Source organism: Trichosurus vulpecula, chromosome 8 (genome assembly GCF_011100635.1).
Source record: "Trichosurus vulpecula isolate mTriVul1 chromosome 8, mTriVul1.pri, whole genome shotgun sequence".
NCBI classification, from domain to species: domain Eukaryota; kingdom Metazoa; phylum Chordata; class Mammalia; order Diprotodontia; family Phalangeridae; genus Trichosurus; species Trichosurus vulpecula.
The window spans coordinates 177,396,980-177,422,856 of NC_050580.1; the positions used below are offsets into that span (position 1 = coordinate 177,396,980).

At 46.4% G+C, this 25,877-nt stretch overlaps 1 protein-coding gene across 6 annotated transcripts in view; it reads left to right on the forward strand.

Annotated features, from left to right (window-relative positions):
- Window positions 1–24,253, forward strand: part of ACIN1 (apoptotic chromatin condensation inducer 1) — a 36,723-nt gene extending 12,470 nt beyond the window's left edge. Inside the window, exons 4-18 of one of the 6 annotated variants that reach the window (XM_036735035.1) lie at window positions 524–612; window positions 4,754–6,034; window positions 6,586–6,813; window positions 7,951–8,066; window positions 16,093–16,234; window positions 19,906–19,948; window positions 20,708–20,841; window positions 20,970–21,086; window positions 21,418–21,559; window positions 21,667–21,812; window positions 21,957–22,064; window positions 22,194–22,301; window positions 22,590–22,914; window positions 23,045–23,145; window positions 23,304–24,253. In XM_036735035.1, the coding sequence (XP_036590930.1) occupies window positions 524–612; window positions 4,754–6,034; window positions 6,586–6,813; window positions 7,951–8,066; window positions 16,093–16,234; window positions 19,906–19,948; window positions 20,708–20,841; window positions 20,970–21,086; window positions 21,418–21,559; window positions 21,667–21,812; window positions 21,957–22,064; window positions 22,194–22,301; window positions 22,590–22,914; window positions 23,045–23,145; window positions 23,304–23,606 (3,383 nt within the window). In that variant the 3' untranslated portion in view covers window positions 23,607–24,253. Of the gene's footprint in view, window positions 1–523; window positions 613–4,753; window positions 6,035–6,585; window positions 6,814–7,950; window positions 8,067–14,056; window positions 14,567–16,092; window positions 16,235–19,905; window positions 19,949–20,707; window positions 20,842–20,933; window positions 21,087–21,417; window positions 21,560–21,666; window positions 21,813–21,956; window positions 22,065–22,193; window positions 22,302–22,589; window positions 22,915–23,044; window positions 23,146–23,303 lie in introns of those variants that run through there. The other 5 variants (XM_036735034.1, XM_036735036.1, XM_036735038.1 and 2 more) reach the window with 5 other exon arrangements.
- The last annotated feature ends 1,624 nt before the right edge of the window (window positions 24,254–25,877 follow it).

Consider the following 25,877-nt stretch of genomic DNA (forward strand, 5'->3'; position numbering starts at 1 on the left):
TCTTAGCACAGTGCCTGGCACAAAGTAGGTGCTATCTAAATGAACCTTCCTTTCTATTATCTTCATTACAACCCTGCAAAGTTTTGCAGGTCTTCGTATTATTGCCATTTTTATAGTTTAGGAAACCAAAGCAGACACATTGAGTGACTTGCCCTGGGATCACACAGTAAGTGTCTAAGACACTATTTAAACTCAGGACTTCATGAATCCAGACTTGGAATTCTATCCACTGTGCCACCTAGCCACAGCAGTTAGATACCATCCTTTGACTTATTTATAGACCCTGAATTGATTTAGGAATATTTTTAAGTGCTCAATAGGAACTAGAAATGAGATCGCAGTTATAGAACTCATGGAACTTCTTTCCAGTAGATTCTAGAACCTGTAACGGTAATGAAGCAAGAAATCAGTGTTTATGCCTCTGACTGGGCAGGGTAGATTTCATGTAAATTCTATAAAGAAAGCAACCATGGGTTAGATTCCCTGACAAGATCCTGAGCTCATTTACTTTTCCTTTTGGTAGGAAAAGGCTGTTCCGTCTCTGAAGAGAAAGGTGAATCTGATGATGAAAGACCAAGAAAAGGAGAAAGACGCTCATCCAGGGTGAGACAGGTAACTGCCTCCTGATGGAAATATCTTTCCAAGGATAGAAATTCTTCTTGTCTAATGAGAACGGGTTCCCAAGACTGTGGTTGATGATACAGAGAAATTATTTCAGGTTCAGCAAATAAAATTAAATACCTACTATGTGCAGTATATTTTGCTAGGTGTTAAGAAATATAAAGATTAAATGACAAATCTCCTGCCCTCATGAAGCTCTGAAACTAGTAGATTTGTGATATGTAAATAAAATATAAAATAATTCATGACAAATTCTTAAGATAGATAAAAGCCAAGTGCTATTTGGGATTCTAAAAACAAAAATAAATTACCAATTGGGGTCTGAGAGAAGATAAAGAAGGAAAGGCTTTTATAAAGGAAATAGCATTTAAAGGTATATCTTAAAAGGGTGACAAAGGTTTCAACAGATAGAGGAGGCATTCCGGGGAAAGTGAACAGGAAAGGCACAGAAGTGAAATTATAGGGTATATGTATGAGCAGAATAGTAACTAGGGCAAGGGACTTGAGTTTGGGTCTGTGGCAACACATTCAGAAGATAGTGAAAGCACTTAACAGTCTAGCAGCTTAGATAAAACAGAGCTTAGCATGCTTCCTCCTCCACAGGAATGGCCACTGTTCTGGTGACTTCACTGGAGAGACTGCTACATACTACCTTGATGTTGTCAGCACCATGATGCACAGGGGTTGACAAAGCTTTTGGGTCTCAAGGTGTGGTATTTCTGATCCCAAAATAGTGGGAGAAGGTCACATACCCTTCACACTCATCCACCTCTCCCTTTCACTTCCCTGGTGTCCATGTAACCAGGCACTTCTCTCTCTCTCCATCCTGATCATTCATGAGGCCAACTCCCAGACTGGAATAGTAATGGGCTGAGATTCTCTGTAGAAGTGTGAAGGCATCGAGAGCTGGTGCTTTTGTTGATGCTGCTGGCCCAAACTGTATGGATGCCCTTTCTTGTTGACATACCTGTCAACAAGTGATCCATACCTGTTTTCTCATATTCATGGGAGAACCTTGCACCTCGTGGTCTTGCTCCATGTATGTGGAAGGGGCAACAGAAGATGGAAGGCATTTGTTTGGCTTTGATGCCTAAGTTGATTTTGTTTGAGGACAGTCCCTCCCCTCTAGGAGCTTGCAATCTAATTGGGGAAGATAATACACAAAGTGAAAAAGGAGGTGAGACGGAGGGACAGTGGGGAAGGTACTGGGACAGGAGCATGGTGAAGTCAAAGAAGTCCAAAGTGAGTATTGAGGGAAAGGGACAAGGGAGAAGAGTTGAGTTAGTAAGTCCACCCTCCAAACCCAGGGACAGAAAGTACGGTACAAATGAGGTGTGAGTACCAAGGCTAATTGGCTCTTTCAGGATCATGAGACTTCTTAATGATGAGGTTTCTGGGGACATGAGTATAGCCAGGAGGAAATGAGATGTCTGTCCTGTACCCCCTCCTTAAATGGAGGTTGAGTTTGTACTGCCCCAATGCAGATATTGCTAATTATTTGTATATGTTCAACAATAAGTAGTCTGATTTGGCTACTCATGAGAGGAAGAAACTAATACAAGAGATAGTGTGGAATTAGAATTAACAAAACTTTGAAATTGATCTGCATGGTTAATGAAAGGCAGAAGTTTAAAATGATACCATGGTTTCAGAATTGAGTGAGTAAAGAGATGGAATTGTCATTTGGAGAAATAGGGAAGTCAGAAGGAGGATCAGTTTTGGGTAAAAAGATAAGTTTGGTTTTGGACATGCTGAGGTTAAGTTACTGGGATAAGTTTGGTTTTAGACGTGCTAAGGTTAAGTTAGTGGTGGAACATCTACTTAGAAAATATCATCTAGGAAGTGAGATGTGTGAGTCTAGGTCTTGGAAGAAAGGTCAAGGTTTGAAGCATAGATTTGAGATTCCACAGCATATAGCATTGAAGCATGGATGAATGCGTAGAATGAATGCATTGATGAATGTTTGTAAATTAAATTGCCAAGGGAGAGCATATAGAGAGAAAAGAGTGGGACAGACTCTTAGGGAAGTACCAGCATTAAAGAAGCCAGCAAATGAGACTAAAAAAGTAATTAAAAAGGTGGGAGGAGAACCAGAGAAGAGTCATGTTGCTGAAGCCAAGGAAGAAAAGGGTATCCGGGAGACAGTAGTCAGTAGTGTCTAAAACTATAAAGGAAAAGAATGCCTTTGGGTTCAGCAGTAGGGAATTAGTAGCCTTTGAGAAAGTAATTTCAGTTATTATCAGGGAAGCCAGATTCCAAGGAGTTAGCAAACTGTCAGTATTCTCTCTCCCTTTTTTAAATTTTGTTTTGAGTTCCACATTCTCTCCGCCTGTCCCCACCCCCTCCCTCACCCATTGAGAAGGCAAGAAACATGATATTCATTTTATATATGTATGTGTGTGTGCGTATGTGTGTGTGTGTAAAATCGTGCAAAGTAGTTCCATATAAACAAATATGCTTCAGTCTCAATCAGAGTTTATCAGTTCTGTCTCTGGAGGTAGATAGCACTTTTCATCATGAATTGGAATTGTGGTAGATCATTGTATTGATCAGAATAGCTAAGTCTTTCATAGTTGATCATCTTTAGACTATTGCGTTACTGTGTATAGTGTTCTGGTTCTGCTCATTTCACTTTGCATAAGCTCATATAAGTCTTCCCAGGTTTTTTTGAAACCATCCCCCTTATCATATATCACAGCTTGTTCAGCCATTCCCCAGTTGATGGGCATCCCCTGAGTTTCCAGTTCTTTGCCACCACAAAAAGCTGCTATAAATATTTTTGTATATATAGGTCTATTTTTCCTTTTTCTTTTACTTCTTTGGGATATATACATGGTAGTGGTATTTTCTGGGTCAAAGGGTTGTCTCAGTTTTATAGCTTTTGGGCATAGTTCCAAATTGTTCTCCAGAATGGTTGGACCAGCTCACAACTGCATCAGTGGCAATAGTATCCCTATTTTCCTACATCTCTAGCATTTGTCATTTTAGCCAGTCTGATAGATGTGAGGTAATACCTCAGAGTTGTTTTATTTGCATTTCTCTAATTAGTGATTTATAGCATTGTTCATATTTATTATTTTATTTATTTTCATATTTACTATTTTTATTTTTCACATGACTGTTGTTCACTTTGATTTCTTCTCCCGAAAACTGCCTGTTTATATCCTTTGATTCTTTATCAATTGGGGAATGGCTCTTAATTTTACAAATTTGGCTTAGCTCTTTATATGTTTGAGAAATGAAACCTTTTATTAAAGAAACTTGCTGTTAAATTTTTCCGCAGTTTCTTTTCCTTCTAATTTTGGCTGCATTTGTTTTGTTTGTGCAAAACCTTTTTAATTTCATGTAATGAAAATTATCCATTTTATCCCTGTGATCCTGTATCTCTTGTTTGGTCATGAACATATCCCTTATCCATAGATCTGACAGGTAATTTCTTCCATGCTCCCCTAATTTGCTTATGATGTCACCCAAACTGTCAGTATTCCCAAAACAACTTATTATTAGAAAAATTAATAGTAAGATTGATAAAAACTAGCTAGTTATGATCTCTAACACTGTACTGCCTTTGCAGTCTTTTAGAATTAGGATTATATCATATTTAATTAAAATGTCTGATAAAATAGCGTGCTGGTGAGGGGAAGGAGGACTATAGTCAGAAATGAAATTGATGTAAAAATAAGACATATAAATTAAATTTTTAAAAATTGGGCCTACCATTTCATCAGTAGGGAGCTCCCCGAGAGGAACTTAAAGTACCAGTGAAGATAAGCATTTTCTCTACAACTTTATAATCTTAAAAGAGCTACTTGGACAACTCAGGTTAAATGACTTGCCTAGGGTCACACAACCTAGTATATGCCAGAGGCAAGACTTAACTCAACTTTGAACTTTCTGACTCAAAGCCTAGTTCACTATCCACTATGCCAGGCTGCCTTTATATAAAAACAAGACTTTTTAAAAAAGGAAATTGTTTAGTATTGTCTCACCTCTTTCCGTGGTATTCAGAGTCAGTGAATTTCTTTCTCCAAGGTGTTGTCCTAAATTTCTCTTTTTTTCTCCACTAGATTTGTCAACAGGCAGGTGCAGAGCCATTGTATATGCCTATGTGTATTTTTTTTTTTAATTTTAGGCAAGAGCAGCCAAGCTCTCTGAAAGCAGCCAGGCTGCTGAGGAAGAAGAGGAGCGGGAAACACCTTCCAGAAATCTGAGGGCCAGAGCAGATCGAAATGTGAAAACAGAGGAAGAAGAGGAAGAGGAGGAGGAAGACGATGACGATGAAGAGGAAGAGGAGGAGGAAGATGAAGAAGAAGAGATGCAAAAAGCTATTGAGCTGCCAATTCTGAAACAGTTTCAAGGGGAAAAGGTGGAAGCCAGAGCAGCATTTCAGGAGGTAATGGAGGGGGTAACCAAAAGCACTGGATACCAGGAACAGGAAGGGCTAGAGGAAGGAGGAAGAACAACAGGGGCCCAAGAGGAAGCTGAAGCTTATCAGCTAGCCAGACTGCAGCAAGAGAAAAGTGTGAAAGCATCAGAAGTAGAAGTGGAGGAAGAGAAGGAGGATGAAGGAGAAAGAGAAGTAAAAACTACAAAATCCCCAGAAGAAAAGCAAAAATCTCCTTCGCCACCTCGGCTGACTGAAGATCTGCTGAAGGTTTCCCTTAGGCCACAACCAGAACAAGTTGCCAGTGAGGAAGAGACTCCCCCACCCCTGCTGACCAAGGAAGCATCCACTCCACCAGCTCCTAATGAGCCCACCACCGGAGAAGAAACAGAGCTATTGGAAGGCCCAGCCCCCCCTGACCTTACCCAGAGGTCTCCTCCCTTTGAAGAGGCTGAGGCCAAAGAACTACTATTATCCCCACATACTGTCCACGTGGTAGGAAGGCTGCCTTCCTTGCCAAGCCCTCCAGGCACCAAAGCAAAGTCTCCAACAGAGATAGCACAAGAGGGGAACTCCCTTCTTCCAATTGAAACAAGCACAGTGACTGGACCTCCAGCTGAAGAGGCTCTCCATAGTGAGCCAGAGCATTCTGCCCCACTGATTGCTCTAAAAGCTGAGGAATCAAATGTAGTCAAGGTAAACACCAAGGTTCCCTCTGAACAGCCACCATCTTTGGTGCAGAAGGAAAGCAAAGGAGACTCCCCTACCCATCTCCCAAGCCACAGGACAAAACGTTCACCCTCCAGCCAATCTTCATCATCTTCCTCCACTTCCCGGTCGAGATCCCGCTCTCCGGACAGCTCAGGCTCTAGATCCCGATCACCCCCCAGATCCAAGCAGAGGGATACATCTTGGTCACGATCTTGTTCCAACCCACGTTCAGGAACCAAAGTAGGCTCCAGGTCAACATCAGAGTCTAGGTCCCGTTCTCGTTCTCGATCCCGTTCAGCATCAAGCAACAGTAGGAAAGTGAGTATATCAGAATTCAAAATGTTCTTACTGACTTCCATTTATATACCTTATGTTACTTCTTGTTTTATATCAACATTATTTACATCCCAGACTTTAAATCTTCTCTTTCTCTCAGCTTTCAGCCTATTACTATTTCTCACTTTGTGTTTTGCTTTAGAATTCAATTTAAATTCCCTGTCCTATAATTTATATCTGGGTGGGTTCCTTTTTTATTTGGAACCCCTGTCTAGCTGAGGCTGATTCTATCTTCCAGTCTAAGCAAATTTAAGAATTCTAGAACATTTTTGACTACTGAATCAAAGTAGTTGGTAATTCTGACAGGAAAAAAGACAAGTTAAAAAGAACTTAAGGTAGTCAGATTATAAATAAATAGACTATCATTGGGAATTGAACTATAAGTTATTAGCTTAAACATTGGGATAAGACAGGAGAATAAGTTTTGAGGGTCCCTACATTAAGCTTAATAAGTAGGAAGTTGGAAACTAGATGATACCTTATTGGAACCAGAGACTTGTGTTCTTATGATGTTCCCACTCTGATTTCCTCAGTCTCGGAGCCCTGGAGTCTCCAGGGAAAGCAGCACCAGCTACTCCCACACCAAAGATCCCTCTCCTGGGCAGGAGGTTGCACCTCTCAGCAGTCCGTCAATGCCACAGCAGCAGGTCCTTGAACCAAAAGAGCGGACTACCATCTCTCCAGCCTTTGCCCCAGCGAGGGGTATGAGCCAGGCTGAACCAGTTGAGAAACATAAGACGCAGAGGTTGAAACCAGAGCGGGTAGGCTACGGTACTTCCTTACCAGTGGGCAAGAGACAGTCGCTACCTCTCTTCTAACTTAACAGTTATGTAGTATTTTGGGATGTACAAAACATTTTCCTCACGATGTTGTGAGGCAGGTAGTGTGAGTATTATCCCAGTTTTTAAAGAGAAGAAAACTGAGGCTGAGAATTTATGACTTGCTCAAAGTCACACAGATCTTAAATGTCAGAGCTGGGATTTGAACCTAATTCTCCTGTCTCCAAGTCCACCATTCTTTCTGTATACCATGTTAACTGAACTAGAGTAGAATGGACCCTTCTATTGAGCCTCTACACGTGAGTGAGAGAGGAAGAAAAGGGAGAAAAAAGACAGGTTTAGGAAACCCATGGAAGAAAACTAGGTATAATTTCAGTGTTATTGAGACATACTAAGTCATTTAAGTAACTTTAAAGTATGCTTAGTTGGTAATATCAGTGGATTGTATTGCTCATCTTTTAGAGCTCAGTTATCTCACATCTCATAAAATGGCACAAGATAAAAACAAACTGTCCTTCAGCAGAACCCATGAGCTTGTTGCTCTCCTGGGCTCTGTGAGTTATTCTCATTTCTGGGTACTGACTGGGATGTACAAAGGACTTTCTGTCAGGGATCAGTTGTGGTCTTTCTTAAGACACATGTATATATATAGAGAGAGAGAATTGATATTTTTCAGCTATCTCTATCTCACAAAAGCTAAACAGACTCTCTCATACTCTAGTGTCTCACTGGCAAAATCTCAGGCCCTTCTAAGAGCAAAAGTAACCTCCTTTAGAGCAGAAGTGAAAGTCAGAATGCCGAGCTCTCTGCTCAGCTAATAAAAGCCACCTAACAAGAAGCTGCTGTAAGAGTTGTCTAAGTGCCTTTCCTTAAGCTGTGTTCCACTCAGTGACCAACTTTTGAAGTGATATGATAGTGTGGTATAGGATAGATAGAAGTTGGGTACAATGAGGTACTAGGGCAGGACATGCTTATCAGGGCCAGATAAAGGAATCAGGAATTCAAATTCAGCAAACTTCTGTTCAGCACTTAATGTATGGAGAACATTACGTTAAGGGAAATACAAAGCTATTATCTCTAAGCTCTTTGGTATGTTTGTTTTTTCTTGCTTTTTGACAGGGGAGCCCCAAGAAGTTTGAAGCTGAACAGGCAGAACCACCTGCCACTGCAGAGACCCGAGCGCCAGAGGTGCAGACCCCTCAGCAGCCAGCCCCAGGAAGGATCCAGCACACTGTGTAAGTCATACCTTTGAAATGGGCCCTCATAAATAACTGGCAATTTAGGATGTAGTCTTGTTATTCCCCTAGTTCACAAGATTAATAGTGTTGGAAGGGACTGGAGAAGTCAGCTAGTCCAGTGCCCTTATTTTGCAGAATAGGATACTGAGGACTATAGTGGTTAAGTTACTTGTCCAAGATTGTAATAGATAGGAAGAGTGAGCTAGGATTCAACTCCCTTGAACTTTTGACTTCAAAAGCAAGTGCTTTTTTCACTGTATCATCTGTGGAGGCAAAATTTTATCTGGACAAGGTCTAGGTTTCTTTTACTATGCTAGAAGCCACTACCAGAATTCCATAAAGAAGTCTGGGAAATGGGACTGAGGGCAGGACAGCTGAAGGGATAGCTATCACAACCAGCAATTTCTCTTGTGGGTCAGGCAGCAGGGAATTGTGCTTCCAAACTCAAGACATAATCAGTGCTATTAAACTTATGAAATAAAGTGTAATGAAATAGCAGTATCTATACTAAGCCAAAATTTTATTTCTGGGATCTTAAGTGCCCCTGTCACTCCTGGGGATGGTTCAAAAACTCTAGATTTGATCGTTGTTAACTAGCAAGTGTGATGCCAAAGACCAGCTTTTAGGAACCATATTTAGTATTTTAATTATATTAAGCACTAGAGTCCTAATGTTCCATTGATAGCGCTTCTGGCTGATTCTGAGGTTGTAGGAAAAACTTAGGGGATTTCAGGGTTGGAAGGGGGAATCTGGTCTTTTTTGCTATAGTGTTTCCTAGTCAGACCACAACTAGAATATTGGGTGTCCCGTTTTAGGAAAGACATTGACAAAATGAAGCATGTCTAGAAGATAAGATGAAGAAACTGGGGATATGTAACCCAAAGAAGGAAAGACTGAGGCATCAGAGAGGGGACGGACATGATCAGTTCTTCAGATATTACAAAGAGTTTTCATGGGGAAGGGGAATTAGTCTCATTCTGCTGAGATCCAGAGGTCAGAATCATGAGCAGTGAGTGGAAATTTCAGAGAAGCAGATTCAGATTTGATGTGAAGGAAAAAAATTCCTAACAATTAGAGTTGTAATAGGCTCTTTGGGGAGATAGTGGGTTCACTGTCATTGGAGATTTTCAGGCACAGTCTAGATGAGCCCTTGTTATGGATGTTACAGAGAAGGCTCCTATTTGGGTGCAAGTTAGACCGACTGGCTGCCAATGAACCTTCAGCCTGAGATTTAGTGACCTTAAAGTCACTTGTTTGATCCTATACTGCATTTCTGGGTCTCATTAAAATAGTTGGCATATGGAAGGAGACTCAGAATTACTGTCTGATTCCCATTGTAGATGTAGCAGCCATTTTGAACAAAATTCACCTGACTTAAAAGTCATACCATCAGGGTGAAGCATCATGGGAATAATTTACTCAGCTATGAAGACTGCAGTGTCTGAATAACTTTTTTCAATGTAACACTTTATCCAAAAATTTTTCAAACTTATTTCCAAGTCATTTCAAATTAACATTAATGAGATTTTTCCCTAGGTCTGTAAGTCAAATAATTTATTTCTGAAGACCCTAAAATAATTTTTTTGCCTTTGATTGAGGACAGATGTATGATTTTACCTCATTTTCAAATGATTCTAATGGGTTTATATTCCATATAGTTCTTGCCTTTGGATAAGACCCTGTGTTAATGTCATCACTGCCATTACCATACTATTAAGTTGCATCTACTGCCATCATGTGGCCATTACATTTTATTTTTAAAACAGGGTTGGCATCACTTCCTTTGAGAGATGCTTGTTTTTCCTTCTTGAAATGGGCGCATTATTCTCTGGAAAAGAGTTTTTTTCTTCTAGGAACATAAAGTGACAACCCACCGGATCCTGGAAGGTGTTAAGGATGGCTGGCCCCAGCTTACATCTCCAGTCAGGATATGGGGTTCCCTCCTGTGCTTATCAGTCTGAGGTACCCCATAAAGGGGTATAGCTTATTATTTGTATAACTGCATCTTTGAAGTGGGTATTTATAAGCCTGGTGTTAGTGGGCCTAGAAGATTGTTTCCTGTGTTTGTTGAGAAGCAGATGACATTTAGAATCCCAGATCTTGTCCCAGAAAGGTGCTCTGTATAATGGTGAGGCAGGCAACTATCACTTTGGTTTTTTCCTTTACAGTAGCAAGCCCCAAGCAGAGCTTTGAGTCAATTCTGAATTTTTTTTCCCCTCAAGTAAAAGTGACTGACTTTTTATTCTACAAGTGAAGTAGCCAAATCAGTCTGGCTATTTGATGGGTTGAGGGAGGATAAAGGGTACAGCCTGCTTTCCCTTCGGCAAAGAGTGTGCTTGTTTATTGTTGTCTAGATGAGCCATGGTGATGTGGTTGTATGACTAGGGTAGTAGTTGGGAGTACAGATGCAACACAAGGTGGAGGGGGAAGCGCACCAAATGCCTGCTTCCTTACCTGTGCTCACCAGATGGTCTATTCAGCGCTCTAACAAAAAGACTTAAACTAAAAGCCTAAACCACATTATGTTGGCATTGGATTCAGTAAACCAATACCTCAGGTTTTTGCCTACATCTCTAGAGGATCTACTTTAAAGAAGTGTAGCACTTTTGGGGAGTTCCTGGGCCTTTGATTCAACCAGTGGCCTCCTGGAACCCTGACCCAGTTTCAAAGGAGGGATCAGCAATACTAAATGAAAACCTTATTCTTCCATGACTCAACTTCAATTTTCCTTCCCCATCTAAACAAGTTAAGGTGTATCAGAAATGGAGGTAAGCTGTGCTACATCTTTAAAACATTAGAAAAGCCAGTTGTCCTTCAAAAATCCCTCACTTCCTTTAAAGGGGCTGGCTTTCGTTATCTTGTCTTTTGGCTACATTTTATTCAGTTAGGCCAGGCCTTTGATTGGGAGCGGGGATTCTCATTGATGCAACAAGAGCAAGAGTCTCAAATCCTAATCCAGCTGAGCCCTTTTCCAAAGTCCAGTCTTTCTGCCTGCTTCTATAGAAGTAAAAAAATGTTCCTCTGAAAGTAATGGTACTGTATCTATGTGAATGCAGGGAAACATTCCAATCTGAATCCTGAGTGCGTAGCTATTTTTTAACCTTCTAAACTTGTCAGTTGATTTGTCTGAAAATTTTAAAGTACAACCTTTCTTCATCTACAGACCCAGCAGCAGTAACACTCTTAGTGTAGCTGCCTGCCACTGTGCACATCCACTTTGTCTCTTCACATGTATGAGAAGAAGGGAATGATTCTTTAAGGAAACACCTCACAGAGTAATCTACCCTCCCCAAGGAGCTTGGGCCCCCATTACCACAATTTTGTCAAGAGATAGAACTGAGTTGTTCATTGTCCTAAAAGCTGTTACTCTTTATCTGAACTTTGTGTGGAATATTAATTTTAGGGTTTGAAAGCACAACAGTTAATCCGGGATCCTCATTACCATACCCCAGGGTTTCTCTTGTCTTTTCACAGCAGTTCTTTTCAGCTCCCTGGGAATTATCTGGAATAACTTTGGAGTTTGAGTTCAAACGTGTATGTGCAGTAATTTATTTTTCCATTAGCTAGTCTAAACTTCACTCCTATTTACATTTCTTTCATTTGGATTTGAACTCTAACATGAATTTCTCATCTCCAGGTTACACTGTGCTTTTCATCGGGGCTCCATCATACTGTACTGCCTAATAGTGGGTGGAAACACGTAAAGGGGAGTTTTCACACATTTTTAAGCTTATTAGGGATATTCATACATGAATGCAAAGGATAAAATATGCCTTTTTGTCTTAAGATATGGCAAAGAACAGGGGCAGCTAGGTGGCACGGTGAGTCCTGGAGTCAGGAGGACCTGAGTTCAAATTTGGCCTCAGACACTTGACACACTTACTAGCTGTGTGACATTGGGCAAGTCACTTAACCCCAAATGCTTTGCCCCCTCCCCCCCAAAAAAAAAGATACGGCAAAGAACAGCTGGGTGGCACAGCAAAAGTTCCCTAAAACAATCTTAGAGCTAAGGTTATGAGAGTTTACAATCCATCACCTCATTTTTCAGGTACTTTCAAGGACTCAACTTTTGCTTATGTTTTCCCCTCATGAGGTCTTTGATTTCTTACACATTCACAGAATTGATTCTAATTGGATAATCTGGGCATATGAAAGACACGAACCTGCTGTGTCTTGAGAGGGATGAAAGGATGGTAAGAATTCCAGTCTCGAGTTCAAGGAAGGGCATCATGATAATCTCACACTTCAACACCAGATTGTTCCTTAAAGGAAGTTCTTTCTGGGGAGGGATATTAACAGTTGGAAAGTACTTCAGGATAGCAAGCAGTCTCAGCCCAACTGAAATGGAGAGGTGTTGGAAGGTAATGATTTATATAGGTATTCTGCACAAAATATTTTTAGGGGAATCCCTTGTACACCTGTGATTTGATTCAACAAGCATTTATTAAGCATCCACGTTATATCTAGAATGGCATCTTTGAAACCACCAATCACCCTCAGAAAGAACAATCCAACCTTTAGGGTATCGCAAAAATAACTTGAATCATTTCAAATAAGAGCTATCTATATTAAATGTCCACATGTTCATGTACAATGCTGGCTAAGGAGAAGTCATCCAGCCAACGTAAAAGTGACAGAGTAAGCAAATTGGCTTTTGATTAGCAAAGACCACTAAAGGAAAGGAAACTAGAAAAGAAGGATTTGAGGCTTTCAGTATCTTCCCGGGTTGTAGCCTAATATGCCCTTCAGTAGCAGGGAGGAAACTTCATTTTAGAGATTAAAAGTTCAACTTTTTTAAAAGATCCTGGACTGATCCTGGACTTTGGGTTACACTCTTAGAGAAGGAAGTCTTCAGGCAACAAATATTTGAATGCCTACTGTGCTGCATTTTGTCTCAGAGTCAAAAACATCTGTGCGTTACACTAAACCATTGTTATGGTGGCAATGATTCTGCTTGACTTTCTCCACTGAACTTCAGGCTGCTTCCTGCCTGGCATATGCCTTTCTTCTGCCTCATCCTTTTAAGTCCAAATCTTCTTGCTTCATTTCATTCCTGGGTCCCTCATAGACATCATAGATTATTAAGCTGGAAGGGACCTTTCAAATGATCTATCCTAATGCCCTCATTTTGCAAATGAAGAAAATGGGCCCTGATGAGTAAAGGAACTTGGCTAAGGTCACCCAAATGAGTCGTAGAACCGCGACTTGAATCTACAGCGTCTGACCCCTAGGTCACATTGCTCTCTCCTGAAATTGAGAGGAGCGGCCTTGGGCCCGGGTTTCTCACGCTTTCAGTCACTTACAGGCTGGTTCTGTCTTTCTCTTCTTTGCCTACAGTTCTACCCTGAGGCAAAGATGACATTATTAAAGCACTACCAAACAAAGTTGTTTGTCATCTCTTTAGAGACCCCTATCTCTTTTCTTTCCCTTCTCACTTTCCAGTAACCAGCTGTCCCTGAGAAATGGGGTAGTGGGGAGTAACACATGGTCCTTACAGCTGCAAAGCCGACCCGTTACCATGGTGACCCAGTAGCACTGTCAATTAACACCCCCCACCCCAGGATTCCCCGACCGGGCTGATCTGGTTTCACGTTCCACGCCTGGGGGAGGGGTACCAGACTCTTGCCTGTCCCCTGTCTGTCTGTATCTGCTTCATCCCTGGCTTTGTTACCTTGTTCTCCTTCACCCATCTCTCTGCCCCGTCCTCTGGAAGCTTCCAAGTAAAGTAAGCAGCTGTAACTTTGAGCGTCTTCCCCCGCCCTCGGCCGGTCTCCCGGGAGGACCAGAAGAGAGCGGCCTCCCCCCGGGGTCAGCCCCCGGTATCCGTTGTAACCTGAGTGAGCACAGAAGGGGGAAAGGCCGGGCCCTGAGCGGCTCCCTGTGGCCTGCTCAGCCAGAGGAGGAGAGCCTGGCTCGCCCGCCCCCTCCCTCCCTCCCTCCCTCCTCTGCTTTCCCCTCCCCTACTGCAGCAGGGCCCTCCCCTCTCTGCACACACAGGCTGCTGGGTAAGTGGCAAGATGGCTCCCCTGCATGTCTCCGGCTGATCGCTGCCGCTCCTCCAATACAATAGAGCCAGCCACTACTAGCAGCCTGGCCTTCCTCCTCCTCCTCCTCCAGAGAGCCTGGCCCAGCCAACCCGGGGTTTGCCGTGAGGACTTAACGCTTATCTCTTAAACGCCAGATATATTATTTCAATCTCCCCTCACCACCACCACCTCCCCTTCCATTTACCTTTTTTTTTTTTTTTTTTGGATCCCCAGTTGCTGCATCTCTTGATTTTCTCTCTCTGGATCTGGGGCCGGGAGGAGGTGGTGGGAGCTGGGGACAAGGAAGGTGATTTTGGTTTTTGGTGGTTTTTTTATTTTTGTTTTTATTTTTTAATTTGATTTTTTTAGGATTTTTTTGTTTGGTTTTTGTTATTTCTTCCATTCCAGAAGGGGATAAACAGCACTTCCAGGGGGAGAAAAAAAAAGCATGTTATCAGAAAGCAAAGAAGGGTGAGATGTTCACATTTCCATGTCTCTCCTCCCTTTCCCATCTGTGCCTCCTCTCCTCATTTCTTCTCTCGTGTTCCCTGTGGCCTTCATTTCTCCTTTGTTTTTTTAATTGTTTTTAGACATCCTGCTTCTCTCCTCTTTGTCTTTCCAGCCTAATACCAATCAGGCCCCCTACATCTGTGTGGGGAATAGGCATTTTTCAGGCTTGCCTGTGCTTTAGGTTTAGGCAGCTGAGTCCTGTGTTTCTGTCGGGGCCTGCTAGCTGGGGGCACAGTACGAATTTTCCCCTCCCTTCTCCCCCCTCCCCCCCACAGCCTTCTCAGTCTGCTTTCTGGAGGCTCTCTGACCTCTGAGTGTCAGGCTATCTGGGCTGTTGGATTTCCTGGTGGTTATTATCACGCCCAGGAGGCTTGGTTTCTTCTCCAGAGAATTAGGCCCCTAGTCATATTGATTTGATTTTTTTTAAGCATGTGGGGGAGGGGAGGTGAAGTTAGGGGTGGGGACTAAAGGACATTGAGAGGCAGTTTATTCTAAGTTGGATCTCTGGAGTTATTTGCGTGGGGATGGGGGGGCACTTTGTGTGATCCAGAATGGGAGAGTGGATTCCATACTTCTGATGAAAGGGAGGGCCATTCAAAGCATTGAGGGTATCTGGGGGAAGTGGTAGGTGTGTTCTGACTGGGTGGTTAGCTCTTTAATTCTGTGAAAGTAAGAATGGGATCCTGGGAAAAGCAGGGTCAGCTGAATATCAGAGTGGCCTCTGCTCCTTGTTGGTAAATGGGATGACTCCACCTTAAGTTCTACAGCTGGGGGGATGGGAGGGTGGGGAGGGGATGGGCCAGGGCTGTGGCTTATGAAGTATAAGCCCTTACTGGTGAGGTATTCCTCTGCCATTTTTCTCCATTCCTGGCATCTCCAGATCAGATGAGTGAATGGACTATAGTTACTTAAGCTTTTGGACAGGCTTTCCACTAGGATCAGTGGCAACAGCCATGACCGGACTTTATCATCTTTTTGAAAAAAAGGCCCCTACGCTGTGCCTTACACATAGGAGGTGCTTAATAAGTGTTTATTAACTGACCTGGCCAGTCAGGGGGGTGGGGGGAGAGAGACACCAATTCTGGTAGAATCACCTCTGAGGGAATAGTTAAAGAAAGGAATTAGGAGTAAAGACCTTTAGTGAGCCCTGGTCAATGATGTTGGACTATCCTAGAGACAGTATGGCCTCAACACCCCACCCCCATCACAGCCTTGTCCCAACTTGGAAGTGCTAATTCCCCTTTCATCCTTAGGTAAAAGAAAATCTTACCTTTTCCCTTCGACTTGGGTTAGGCCTCAAGCCCAAAGAACTGGGGCAGTCAGTAGGGGTGAAATACCCCTGTGATAGGCAATGCTCCCCCCATCCCCAGTGACAAAGCATGGGGGTTTCCTGACTCACGAGCTAACATCTTGCTCTCTGTTCCCCTTGGTTCTTTCCTGCCCTTCCTTTCCTACCCTCCCTTCCCCTCCCCCCCCCATATTGTCAGCGAGGAGAAGGAGGAAGTGACCATGGAGACAGCTGAAAACAGGCCTGAGAATGAGGTGCCTGAGCCCCCCATGCCCATTGCAGATGCAGCGAGCAGTGAAGAGCGCCCTGAGGGCAATGCAGAGGATGAGGAGAAGAAAGAGGTAAATTTCAAGGCCACCTGTTGGTGAGGGTGGGGGATAACCCTAGGGGAAAGGGTAGGCCACTCTGGTGACCCCCTTTGAACAGTGGGAGAAGTTCAGAATGAAGGGATGAGGCAGAGATCTGGGGCCTGTGGGTCCCAGAGGTAGACAGGGACACTGATCAGTGTAGGGCCAAAGGAAGAATTTGCTGGTTTAGCAAGGGATACCCCTTGTATTGGGAACAGGGCTTTACATTTCTTTCTTGTCGAGGAAGGTTAGCTCCTGGGCCTCTTCAGTTTTTTATTGTTAATTGGAGACTAAATTAAGGGGGACTTTTTTCTCCCTTTCTTTTTTCTTTCTTTCTCCCTTACTGATTTCTAGGACATCAGCTCTAAGTCTCAGCTGCCTAGTTATGTCCTAGTAGGCTCACACCAGGGACAAGAGTCCTTGTTATATTTTCTTCCTTCTTTAAATTATTTTTCCAAACTCAGCTGTTTTTGTTGCTATCATCTTCAGTCTCTTAGAATAGTCACCTTCTTGCTTTCCCTCCTTTTTATCCTGTTAGAAAGCATTGCCCCCTAGTGGGCTTACAGGATTTTTCACCACACACTAGCCAGGCTGAGGAAATTTTGAGTTTCCTATCTGCCCCCCAGTGGTCCCATTGCTGAGATGTATTTAACTCCATGGAGATTCTTTTTCTATTTTTATCTTTGGTGATCCTTTCTGGTTTTTTTTTTTACATTCACTCATGCCATGCATCCGATTCAAGGGCTGCCTCAGTCCAAGCCAGCAAAATCTCCTTGGCTATCGTAGTGATAGAGAAAGTCTTAGCTGGGTTTGGGAGCTGGGGGCACAGGGTGGGTGGGACTGTTGTGTGTGTAGCCTTTCTCTGGTGTGTGTTGCGGGGGTGGGGGCCGGTGAAAGTGATTTGATGTGCAGAATATTATTTATTACAAGGTCCTTCTTCCCCGTAAAACTTTGTCCAAGTACCTCATGTACGGTAATCCGCCCGTAAAATATAACCCTGCCCAACTGGCCAATTGCTGCTGCTGCCTCCTCCTCTGGACCCACCCGCTGCTACTGAGCTGCCCAGTAAGAGCCGAGTCTGCTATCCTGGTGCCTCGGCCAGAAGGGGGGTTGTTGTATGTGGGCTCCTGGGGGGGGCCCCCACACCTGCCTCCCTGACCTGTCTACAGCAGGGGGCCAGAAGAGTACTGTTCGGGAGAGACTTGTATTCAGAAAGCAAAGTGCATCTGGAAAGGGGCGGACTTGTGCCATTTCCCTACTTGGGATGCCTCAAGAAGAACTTTTGTCAGTGCTGGGGCCCCTATCCATATGCCTCTGCTGGGGGCTTCCTTGTTCTCTACAGACTGTTGGATTCCCTTTCTAGGGCAACAAAACCTCCCTAAAGAGCCATGTGTGGGCATGGCAGCAGGCTATAAGATACTAAAGTGGGGCCCTCAGAATAAGCTTCAACAACTGAGGATCCTGCAGAAGGTCAAAGGTGTGAGCCCCAGGGACTTAATGCTGGTGACAATCCCAGTCTGCTACATCACTGCTCACTCATCAGATGGACTTTCCTCTGGTCCCTGGCTACACATGGTGGAGGGTAGTATGCTGGCAGCTCTTACCACTTCTCCATCCTTGGAGGCAGGGGCCTAGACCCATCCATCCACCTGACTGGAGCCCTGTCCCAGCTGGAGCTCTCTGAGGTGAAGCCACACACTGTAAGAAGAAAAGCAGCCTGGCCTTACAGTTGTCATTCTTCACCTGGAATGTTCCAGGGGCACCTTCATCCGAGGCGCCATGGCCACAGCTGATCAAAGGCCTCCCCACCTAGTTGCAGGCAGAGGAAAAAGGGACCCTGGAGTCATCCATCACCTGGATTGCAAATGTTGAGTGTTATTGCTGCAGTTTGCCACTGATGGACATGGGGGCCATGTCTGCCTCTCATAATCCAGGGCATGAGCCACTCCTGCCATTCAGTGGCCACCTCCTCATCAGGGACTACAAGATGGTGCCCATACAGGGCTGGGACTGCTGTCTCTCCCCTCATTTTCCCCCTCTGCCCCTCGCTGAGCCCGGGCAACACCATTGAACTGTCTGACACCTTGGAGACTGGGCACTGCCCCCCCCAATTTTTCCCCTTGCCCCCCCCTTCGCCCCCCGGGAGGACTGTGGCTCTGCCGCCGACCACCAAGCCGTGCACTCACCTTTTTTGCCAACCCAACCCCCCACCAATTGCACAGCGCCTAGCAGGGAGGGCTCATTCTGATTGGACCGGCGGTTGACTAGATACAGTACACAGTGAGGTGCGATTGGCTGAACTGAAGATCCCAGGTGTGAGATGGTACCTGGAACATTTGTCATATTCCTAATTTATTTATTTTCTTCTTTTTTTTCTTTTCCCCCCAAAAATCTTTATTTTATTTTTCCCCTTTTTTCTTTAATTTTCTGATTTCTTTATTGATTTTATTTATTTGGTTCATGTTTTTCCTGTTTTAATTAAGACTTTTTTTTTTTCTCACTAACTTTCCCGTCGAGAGCGGCCCGGCTGGGGTCAGGCTGGCCCTTAACGGAGACCAAGGAGACTTGGTTAGATGACAGAAGCAGGGTTGGGGAGGGAGGTGGAAAGAAGAGATTTTGTCAAGAGTCCTGCTCTACCCTTTAGAAGGGTGGCCTTAGTTTTTCCAGAAATAAGGACACAAATATAAAGGTTCTGCACTCTGTCCCCCATTCTTAGCCTTTCCCTTCTGCTCTGTTCATAGTCCCTTTCCTTTGGGAAGAGGAAGGGAGTTGTCTCAAAGCCACCTTCTAGTCCTCAGTTAAAGCCCATAAGGCATGAGTCCTGGTTGGAAAAGGAATGGTAAGTCCCTCATGGAGCCAAGTAAGATGCCTAGGGAGGTCTAAGAATGCAACTGGTGAAAAAGGCTGTCCCTTTCAAGACCTTTCTACAGTTTTTATTTGTCACTTCAAAAGGCATTTTGCTCATTTTCCTTCAGTCAAGTTGGTCTTGGTCTGCCTTCCTCCAAAAGATAACAGGACTGTAGGTCAAAGAAATCTTCAGAGTCTAGCCCTCCAGGGTACAAAAGCATCCTGCAAATAGGGCACAGGATAAGCAAAATAGCTTGTACTTGAGGGATCAAAGTCATTTTCATTGGTAGACTGGTTGGTCATTTGAAGGGGGGGAAATGAAGATCCTTGAGGCCTTTCCCAGCCCAGAGTTGGCTTTCTTTGTTCCTTCATTTTTAACCTGAGCTAATAGGGAGCAAGGAGGACTGCATCAGCCAACTCTGGGCAAAAGAGGCAGTGGCCTCAGCTGGGCCAGGTATGTCTCAACCCAGAAGGACTATGAAGGGGGCATGGCAACATCTTTGAAGAGCGGGGAGGCTACTACGCCCTAAAAGTCTTCTTTTCAACTTATTTCTGGTAAAGCTAATATGCAGGCATGGTGTGGACTGGACGGACCTTTCCCCGATGTGACGTTTGGTTTTGTTTTTTTCTCTAACTTGCATCGGTTCCGCTTCCGTTTTTGCCGTTTGCCGCTTCTGTTTTGGTCTCTCTGTCTGTCTCTGTCTCTCTTACTCTGTGTCTCTGGAGCCTGTGCTGAAACTACCCTCATCTAACCTCTTCCCCCCCTCTCTGTGGGGTGTGTCTCTTTCTCTTTTTCTCCCCTTCTCTTCTCTATACAGAGCTCGATGCCCAAATCCTTCAAGAGGAAGATCTCCGTTGTCTGTAAGTCCAGACTTAAATCACTGATATTTAGGGATCCTATAGCAACCAGAGTTTTTGATGGAATAGATGTACTTCTCTGTTGCTCTGCATCTTTCTCCCCCAAGAGTATAGATTTTTTGTCATTTTCCTGGTTCCACCGAGCTCCTTACACTTAGGCCAGTTTCCAAGTAATAGAAAGGTTTACTTCTTTCCCAGTGGAAATACAGTGAGGTGTTTCAAACCCTGCTCTCCATTGACTGTCCCTCCCTTCTTGGTCTGTGCAGTAGAGAGAGAGATGACATTCCTTCAACCATCTAAGTTCCTAGAGCCAGAGAATAAGAGTGAAGGCCCCCTTGTCTCACAGAGGATTTTCTTCCATCCTGCTAGAGTGTTTAAAAAATTCTGGGCCCCACTACAACCATACATCTCTTGTCCCTGTACTTCCCCACAATTTTAAATGTCATTTCTGTCTCCATTTGAAAAGCTAAACTGCTTAGGGGTTTTCCTTTTCACACAGCCCCCACCAAGCAAATTGTGATTTGCTGCCTTTAAGGACAGGTAGGTAGTTCCTTTCAATCAGGAAGTAGTTCTTCTCTTCTTGTTCACTCTTAAGACAAGTTTTCTCCAATCCCTAAGGTTACTTGCCTTAGTTTAAAATATGTTAATAATCTGGATTGGTGGATAGATAACCCAAGTTAATGGTTGGTCAGTGGGATAACAGAGGGAACCAATATAGAGCCCCTGGCCATCTCACAATTGAGCCTTGTTTCTTGGGAGTAGCAGCTACCAAAGGGGTACCAGCTGGAAACAGTGACACAGAAGGAGGCCAGCCAGGACGGAAGAGGCGTTGGGGGGCTAGCACAGCTACCACACAGAAGAAGCCCTCCATCAGCATCACCACTGAGTCTCTTAAGGTGAGGTGGGAAAAGCCCGAGGGGTGGGATGTGGGGAGGTGGGAGTAGACGTGGGCCCAGTGTAACGGGGTGGGGGGGTATCTGTGTCCCAGAGCCTTATCCCCGACATCAAACCCCTGGCGGGGCAGGAGGCCATTGTGGATCTACATGCTGATGACTCAAGGATCTCTGAAGATGAGACAGAGCGTAATGGTGAGGATGGAACCCACGACAAGGGGCTGAAGATATGCCGGACCGTCACTCAGGTAAAAGGCTCAGTGTGCTAAGGAGCCAGGTTATGGAGAGGCTGGGAACAGGGTGGCTGTTGAGGTAGGAGTCAGAGCTTGTACTGGCTCTCCTTTTCCACTGATTCAGTGTCTCTCACTACAAATCAGGGACTCGGGTATTTGTACCCAATATTGACAATGTTACAGATGACATGCCTCACTTAACATTATTTCTAGCATTTTAGAAAGAGCTTCTGAGATCTACTGTTCTTCCCTGCTTCACCAGAAAGAGTCAGAGTCATGGCTATGAAGTAATTGTTAGGGAATGCTTCAGAGCTTCCGATGTTCCCTTACCTTCTTCCTTTCATAGGTGGTGCCAGCAGAAGGCCAGGAAAATGGGCAACGTGAAGAAGAGGAGGAAGAAAAAGAGCCTGAAGTTGAGCCCCCTGAAGCACCTCAGGTTTCTGTAGAAGTTGCCTTGCCTCCACCTGTGGAGCATGAAGTAAAAAAAGGTGAGTAATAAGGCAGTGAAAGATCGGAAGGGTTGTTCTGGAGAAGGCAGTAATCCTACAGTTACGCCCTACTGACAACCATTCCTGGTTTTTGGGTTTTTTTGCAGTGACGCTGGGAGACACTCTGACCCGGCGTTCAATCAGCCAGCAGAAGTCTGGTGTGTCTATCACAATCGATGATCCTGTTCGTACAGCCCAGGTGCCCTCGCCACCTCGGGGCAAGATCAATAACATTGTTCATATCTCCAATTTGGTAAGTAGTTTCCCCACCTCCAGCTAAAGAACACGCATTCCCAAGCTCTCTGCCTGGGCTACGGGGTATTAAGAAACCTTAGAAACGAGTACCTTTCGATCCTTCTTTCCTTTGTGGCTTCTGACATTTCGTTTTCTTTGGCAGGTTCGTCCTTTTACCTTAGGCCAGTTGAAGGAGTTGCTGGGTCGTACGGGGACCCTGGTGGAAGAAGCCTTCTGGATAGATAAAATCAAGTCCCATTGCTACGTCACGGTGAGGAGGAAGGATTGTTTGATGGGTGGGGTGGTTGAAGTCCTCTGGGAGCTGATCTTGGGGTATTGTAGGATGGTGACTAAATTGAAGGCTATAAAAGTGATCTTTTTTCTGCTCTTCTTTCATCAGTATTCAACAGTAGAGGAAGCTGTTGCCACCCGAACAGCTCTGCATGGAGTCAAGTGGCCCCAGTCCAATCCCAAATTCCTGTGTGCTGACTATGCAGAGCAGGATGAGGTATGAGACCTAGAAAGTAAGAGATGGAAGAGGTGGGCAGCTTATCTTCCCCTGTCTGGACTAAGATAGGGCAGCCTTTCTAAAGATCCAGGGCATCAGAGTCCTTTCATTAAGGAGTTTCCTTGACACCTTGGTCAGAGTCTCCACAGGGAAAGCTTTCTTTCCAGTGACCACTGCCCTTTCCATAATTGAACTTGTAACATTGCTTGTGCCACTGAGATTTACCTGAACCAATTCATCAAGAGTGTTTTCATTACCTCTCTACTATTTGCCCTTCTGTACCCTCAGCTGGATTTTCACCGAGGCCTCTTGCCAGACCGACCCTCTGAGCCTAAAGCTGAGGAGCAGGGAGGCCCACGGCCCCTGCACCCTCCGCCCCCGCCCCCAGCCCAGCCACCTCATCACCCAAGGGCAGAGCAGAGGGAGCAGGAGCGGGCAGTGCGGGAGCAGTGGGCAGAGCGAGAGCGAGAGATGGAGCGACGGGAACGTACTCGCTCAGAACGGGAGTGGGACCGGGACAAGGTTCGTGAAGGGCCCCGTTCCCGATCTCGCTCCCGTGACCGCCGCCGCAAGGAACGAGCCAAGTCCAAAGAGAAGAAGAGTGAAAAGAAAGGTATTGATTGGGCTGCGGGTAGCTTTCCCTATCCCTAGCTACTGGACTGAGGCAGGTATGCCCACCAGTTGGGTGGGAGAAATGTTGGGGCCAGGCACACTCAGAACCTAACCATTCACTGTCTTCGCAGAAAAGGCCCAGGAGGAACCACCTGCCAAGCTGCTGGATGACTTGTTCCGTAAGACCAAGGCAGCTCCCTGCATCTACTGGCTTCCTCTGACTGACTGCCAGGTGAGCTTTCTCTGGTAAAAAGACTGGAGACAACCCAAAGGTCCTGAATGAGGGAGGTGACGGTCACAGAGTTGGCAAGGGTTACAGGAACGGGGTAAAGCCACTGTTAAGGAGCAGCACAGGCAGCAGACACCCTGATTCCCCTGCTTGGCCCCCAGATTGTTCAAAAGGAGGCTGAGCGGGCCGAGCGGGCCAAGGAGCGTGAGAAACGGCGAAAAGAGCAGGAAGAAGAAGAACAGAAAGAACGAGAGAAGGAGGCTGAGCGAGAGCGGAGCCGGCAGCTAGAGAGAGAGAAACGTCGAGAGCACAGCCGAGAGAGGGAAAGAGAGCGGGAACGGGAGAGGGACCGGGGGGATCGGGATCGGGAAAGGGGCCGCGAGAGGGATCGTCGGGACACCAAGCGGCACAGTCGAAGCCGCAGCCGCAGCACCCCAGTGCGCGACAGGGGTGGGCGCCGCTAGCTGGAACCCCCCACCCTAAGGAAAGCCTCGGGCATCAGCCACCCTGCTGGTGGGGGGTAAGAGCCACAAAGGGATGGGCACTCTGCCACCACCTTGACCCCTGAGGGTGTTGCACAGAATTACCTGTGCCGAAGCGTGTCCCTCTTTTTGTTCCCAGAACACGGGAGAAGTGGCTGTGTGCTGCCCCATGTGCCCTTCAGCCTTTTCCCCAAACCCCATTTCTGGATCTGTGTAGGGCTAAGACCCATTCTGGGGGGAGGGGGGAGGGCGTAAAGGTTAATCTTAAAGATGGGAAGCAGCCAGGGGACTCAGCATCCTCCACATCTCCCATCTTTCATTTTCCCTATAACTTGTTCCCCTTTCACTCCCCCCCCCCCCCCCCCACCACGGGGATCTCACCTTCTCCCCTCAGGAATAGCTGGGGTCAGGACTGGGGCACCTATGAGCTGAATCAGCATCTCTCCTCCCGAGTCCCCAGGCCCCTGCACTTCCTCAAGTCTTTCCCTCTTGTCCTTTGCCTCCACCTGGCCCACAAGTTCCACTTTATATCCGCCTTTTCCTTCTGTTCTATTTTTATTTTTATTTTTTTTTATTATTAAATGATGTGGTCTATGGAAAAATAAAAATCTGACTTAGTTTTACCTATTATTTGTGCGGTTGGGTCTCCTTGGGACTTGGTTGCTTAGGAATAGAAGAGGGGGGGTGTCCTGCTTCCTGCCTCCTGCCTCCGAAGACCTTTCCCAGCCGGGAGGTCCCAAAGCACCACATCTAGCTTAGCCGGCAGGGTCACTACCTAGCAGCCTCTACTCTTCCAGGTGCCATAAAATGTGCACTCCCACCTGGAGGACCAGAGATGGGTCTAAGGGGAATGGGAGGGAGACACTGACCTTCCGGTGCCGCTGAGGTACGGCCGGAGGAGTGGGGAGTGTTGTGGAGAGAAAACCCCCTTCTCCCCACCGCAAGCTGGGCACTTGGTGGCGGTGTCTTCACCATCCCGCTCCGAGATGCTAAGACTCCCCGCGTTTACCACCAGGGGGCAGTCGCCCTGCGTGCCGACTACTGAGGGTGACCGTCCCGAAACGCAGGCTGCTTTTCTCCCGATCGCCGCCCCAGGAAATCACGTCCTTCCCGGTCCCATTCTGACCCCTTCGGCCCTCTCCCTGGATGCCGGACCTAAAGACTGCTGTGTCTCAGGGCCGTCCTCCCTCCCCGGTCGCCCTCGACCTGGTCACTCCGAGGTCCGCGCTCCCCGAGCTGCCCCCGAAGTGATACCCCGAGTACGGCTGAGGGTCACCCTCGACCCCTAATCCGGCTGCGTGGAGGGGGCCAGACAGGACTCAGCCTGGCCGGGTTCGAGCCCCAAGCTGGGGGGCTGGGGTGCAGGGGTACGGCATCTGTATGCGCCTGGCGGGCGCTTTTCCACACAAGTGAAGGGCGGGGGGCGGGCAGGCTCCCGGGGGCTGGGGTGGGGGAGTCTACACTGCCCCCGCCCCTCCAGGTGAAAGCCTGCTGAGGAGTAAAAGGGAAACCAGCTCAGCTCCTCTTCACCCCACCTCTCTTTTTCCTCTTTCCTCCTCTTTCCTGGTCCTCTTCCTCCTTCCTCTCCCCCGCCTTCCTCTCTCCTGCTCCTCTTCCTCCTTCCTCTCCCCCGCCTTCCTCTCTCCTGCTCCTCTTCCTCCTTCAGTTTCGTCTCCTCTTCCTCTCCCTCTCTCCTCCTCCTCTCTCCTGCCCCTCTTCCTCCCTCCTCCTCTCCTCTTCCTCCCTCTCCCTCCTGCTCCTCTTCCTCCCTCTCCCTCTCTCCTCTCCCTCCTGCTCCTCTTCCTCCCTCTCCCCCTCCTCCCCCCTCCTCCCTCTGCAGGCGGAGCCTCCTCCTCCCCCGCCCCCCCTTCCCGCTCCCCCCGCCCCGCTGCTCCGTCTCGCTCTTGTTCTCGCCGGGGCCGCTCAGACCTGCAGCAAAGCAGCGGCTCCCGCTCCCTCCCGATCGGGCTCCGGCGTCCTCCCCGATCGACGCCTCAGTCTGGGGCTCTGCGCTTCAGTCGCGGGTGGCCGTGGGGTGGGGGGGGAGGTGCGGGGCTGTGTGTGGGTGTGGGTCTCCCCTGCCTGCCCAGCTCGCTCTCCTGCTGGGAGAGAGGCAGAGACCCCCGAGCCAGCCCAGGTAAGCGGACCTACCGCCCGCCCCGGAGCAGCTGGGGTCGGCGAGCCAAAGGGAGGGGGGCTCTGCGGTCCCCTCCGAGGGGTTTGCTCCGAGACAGACACCGGGGACCCATCTGC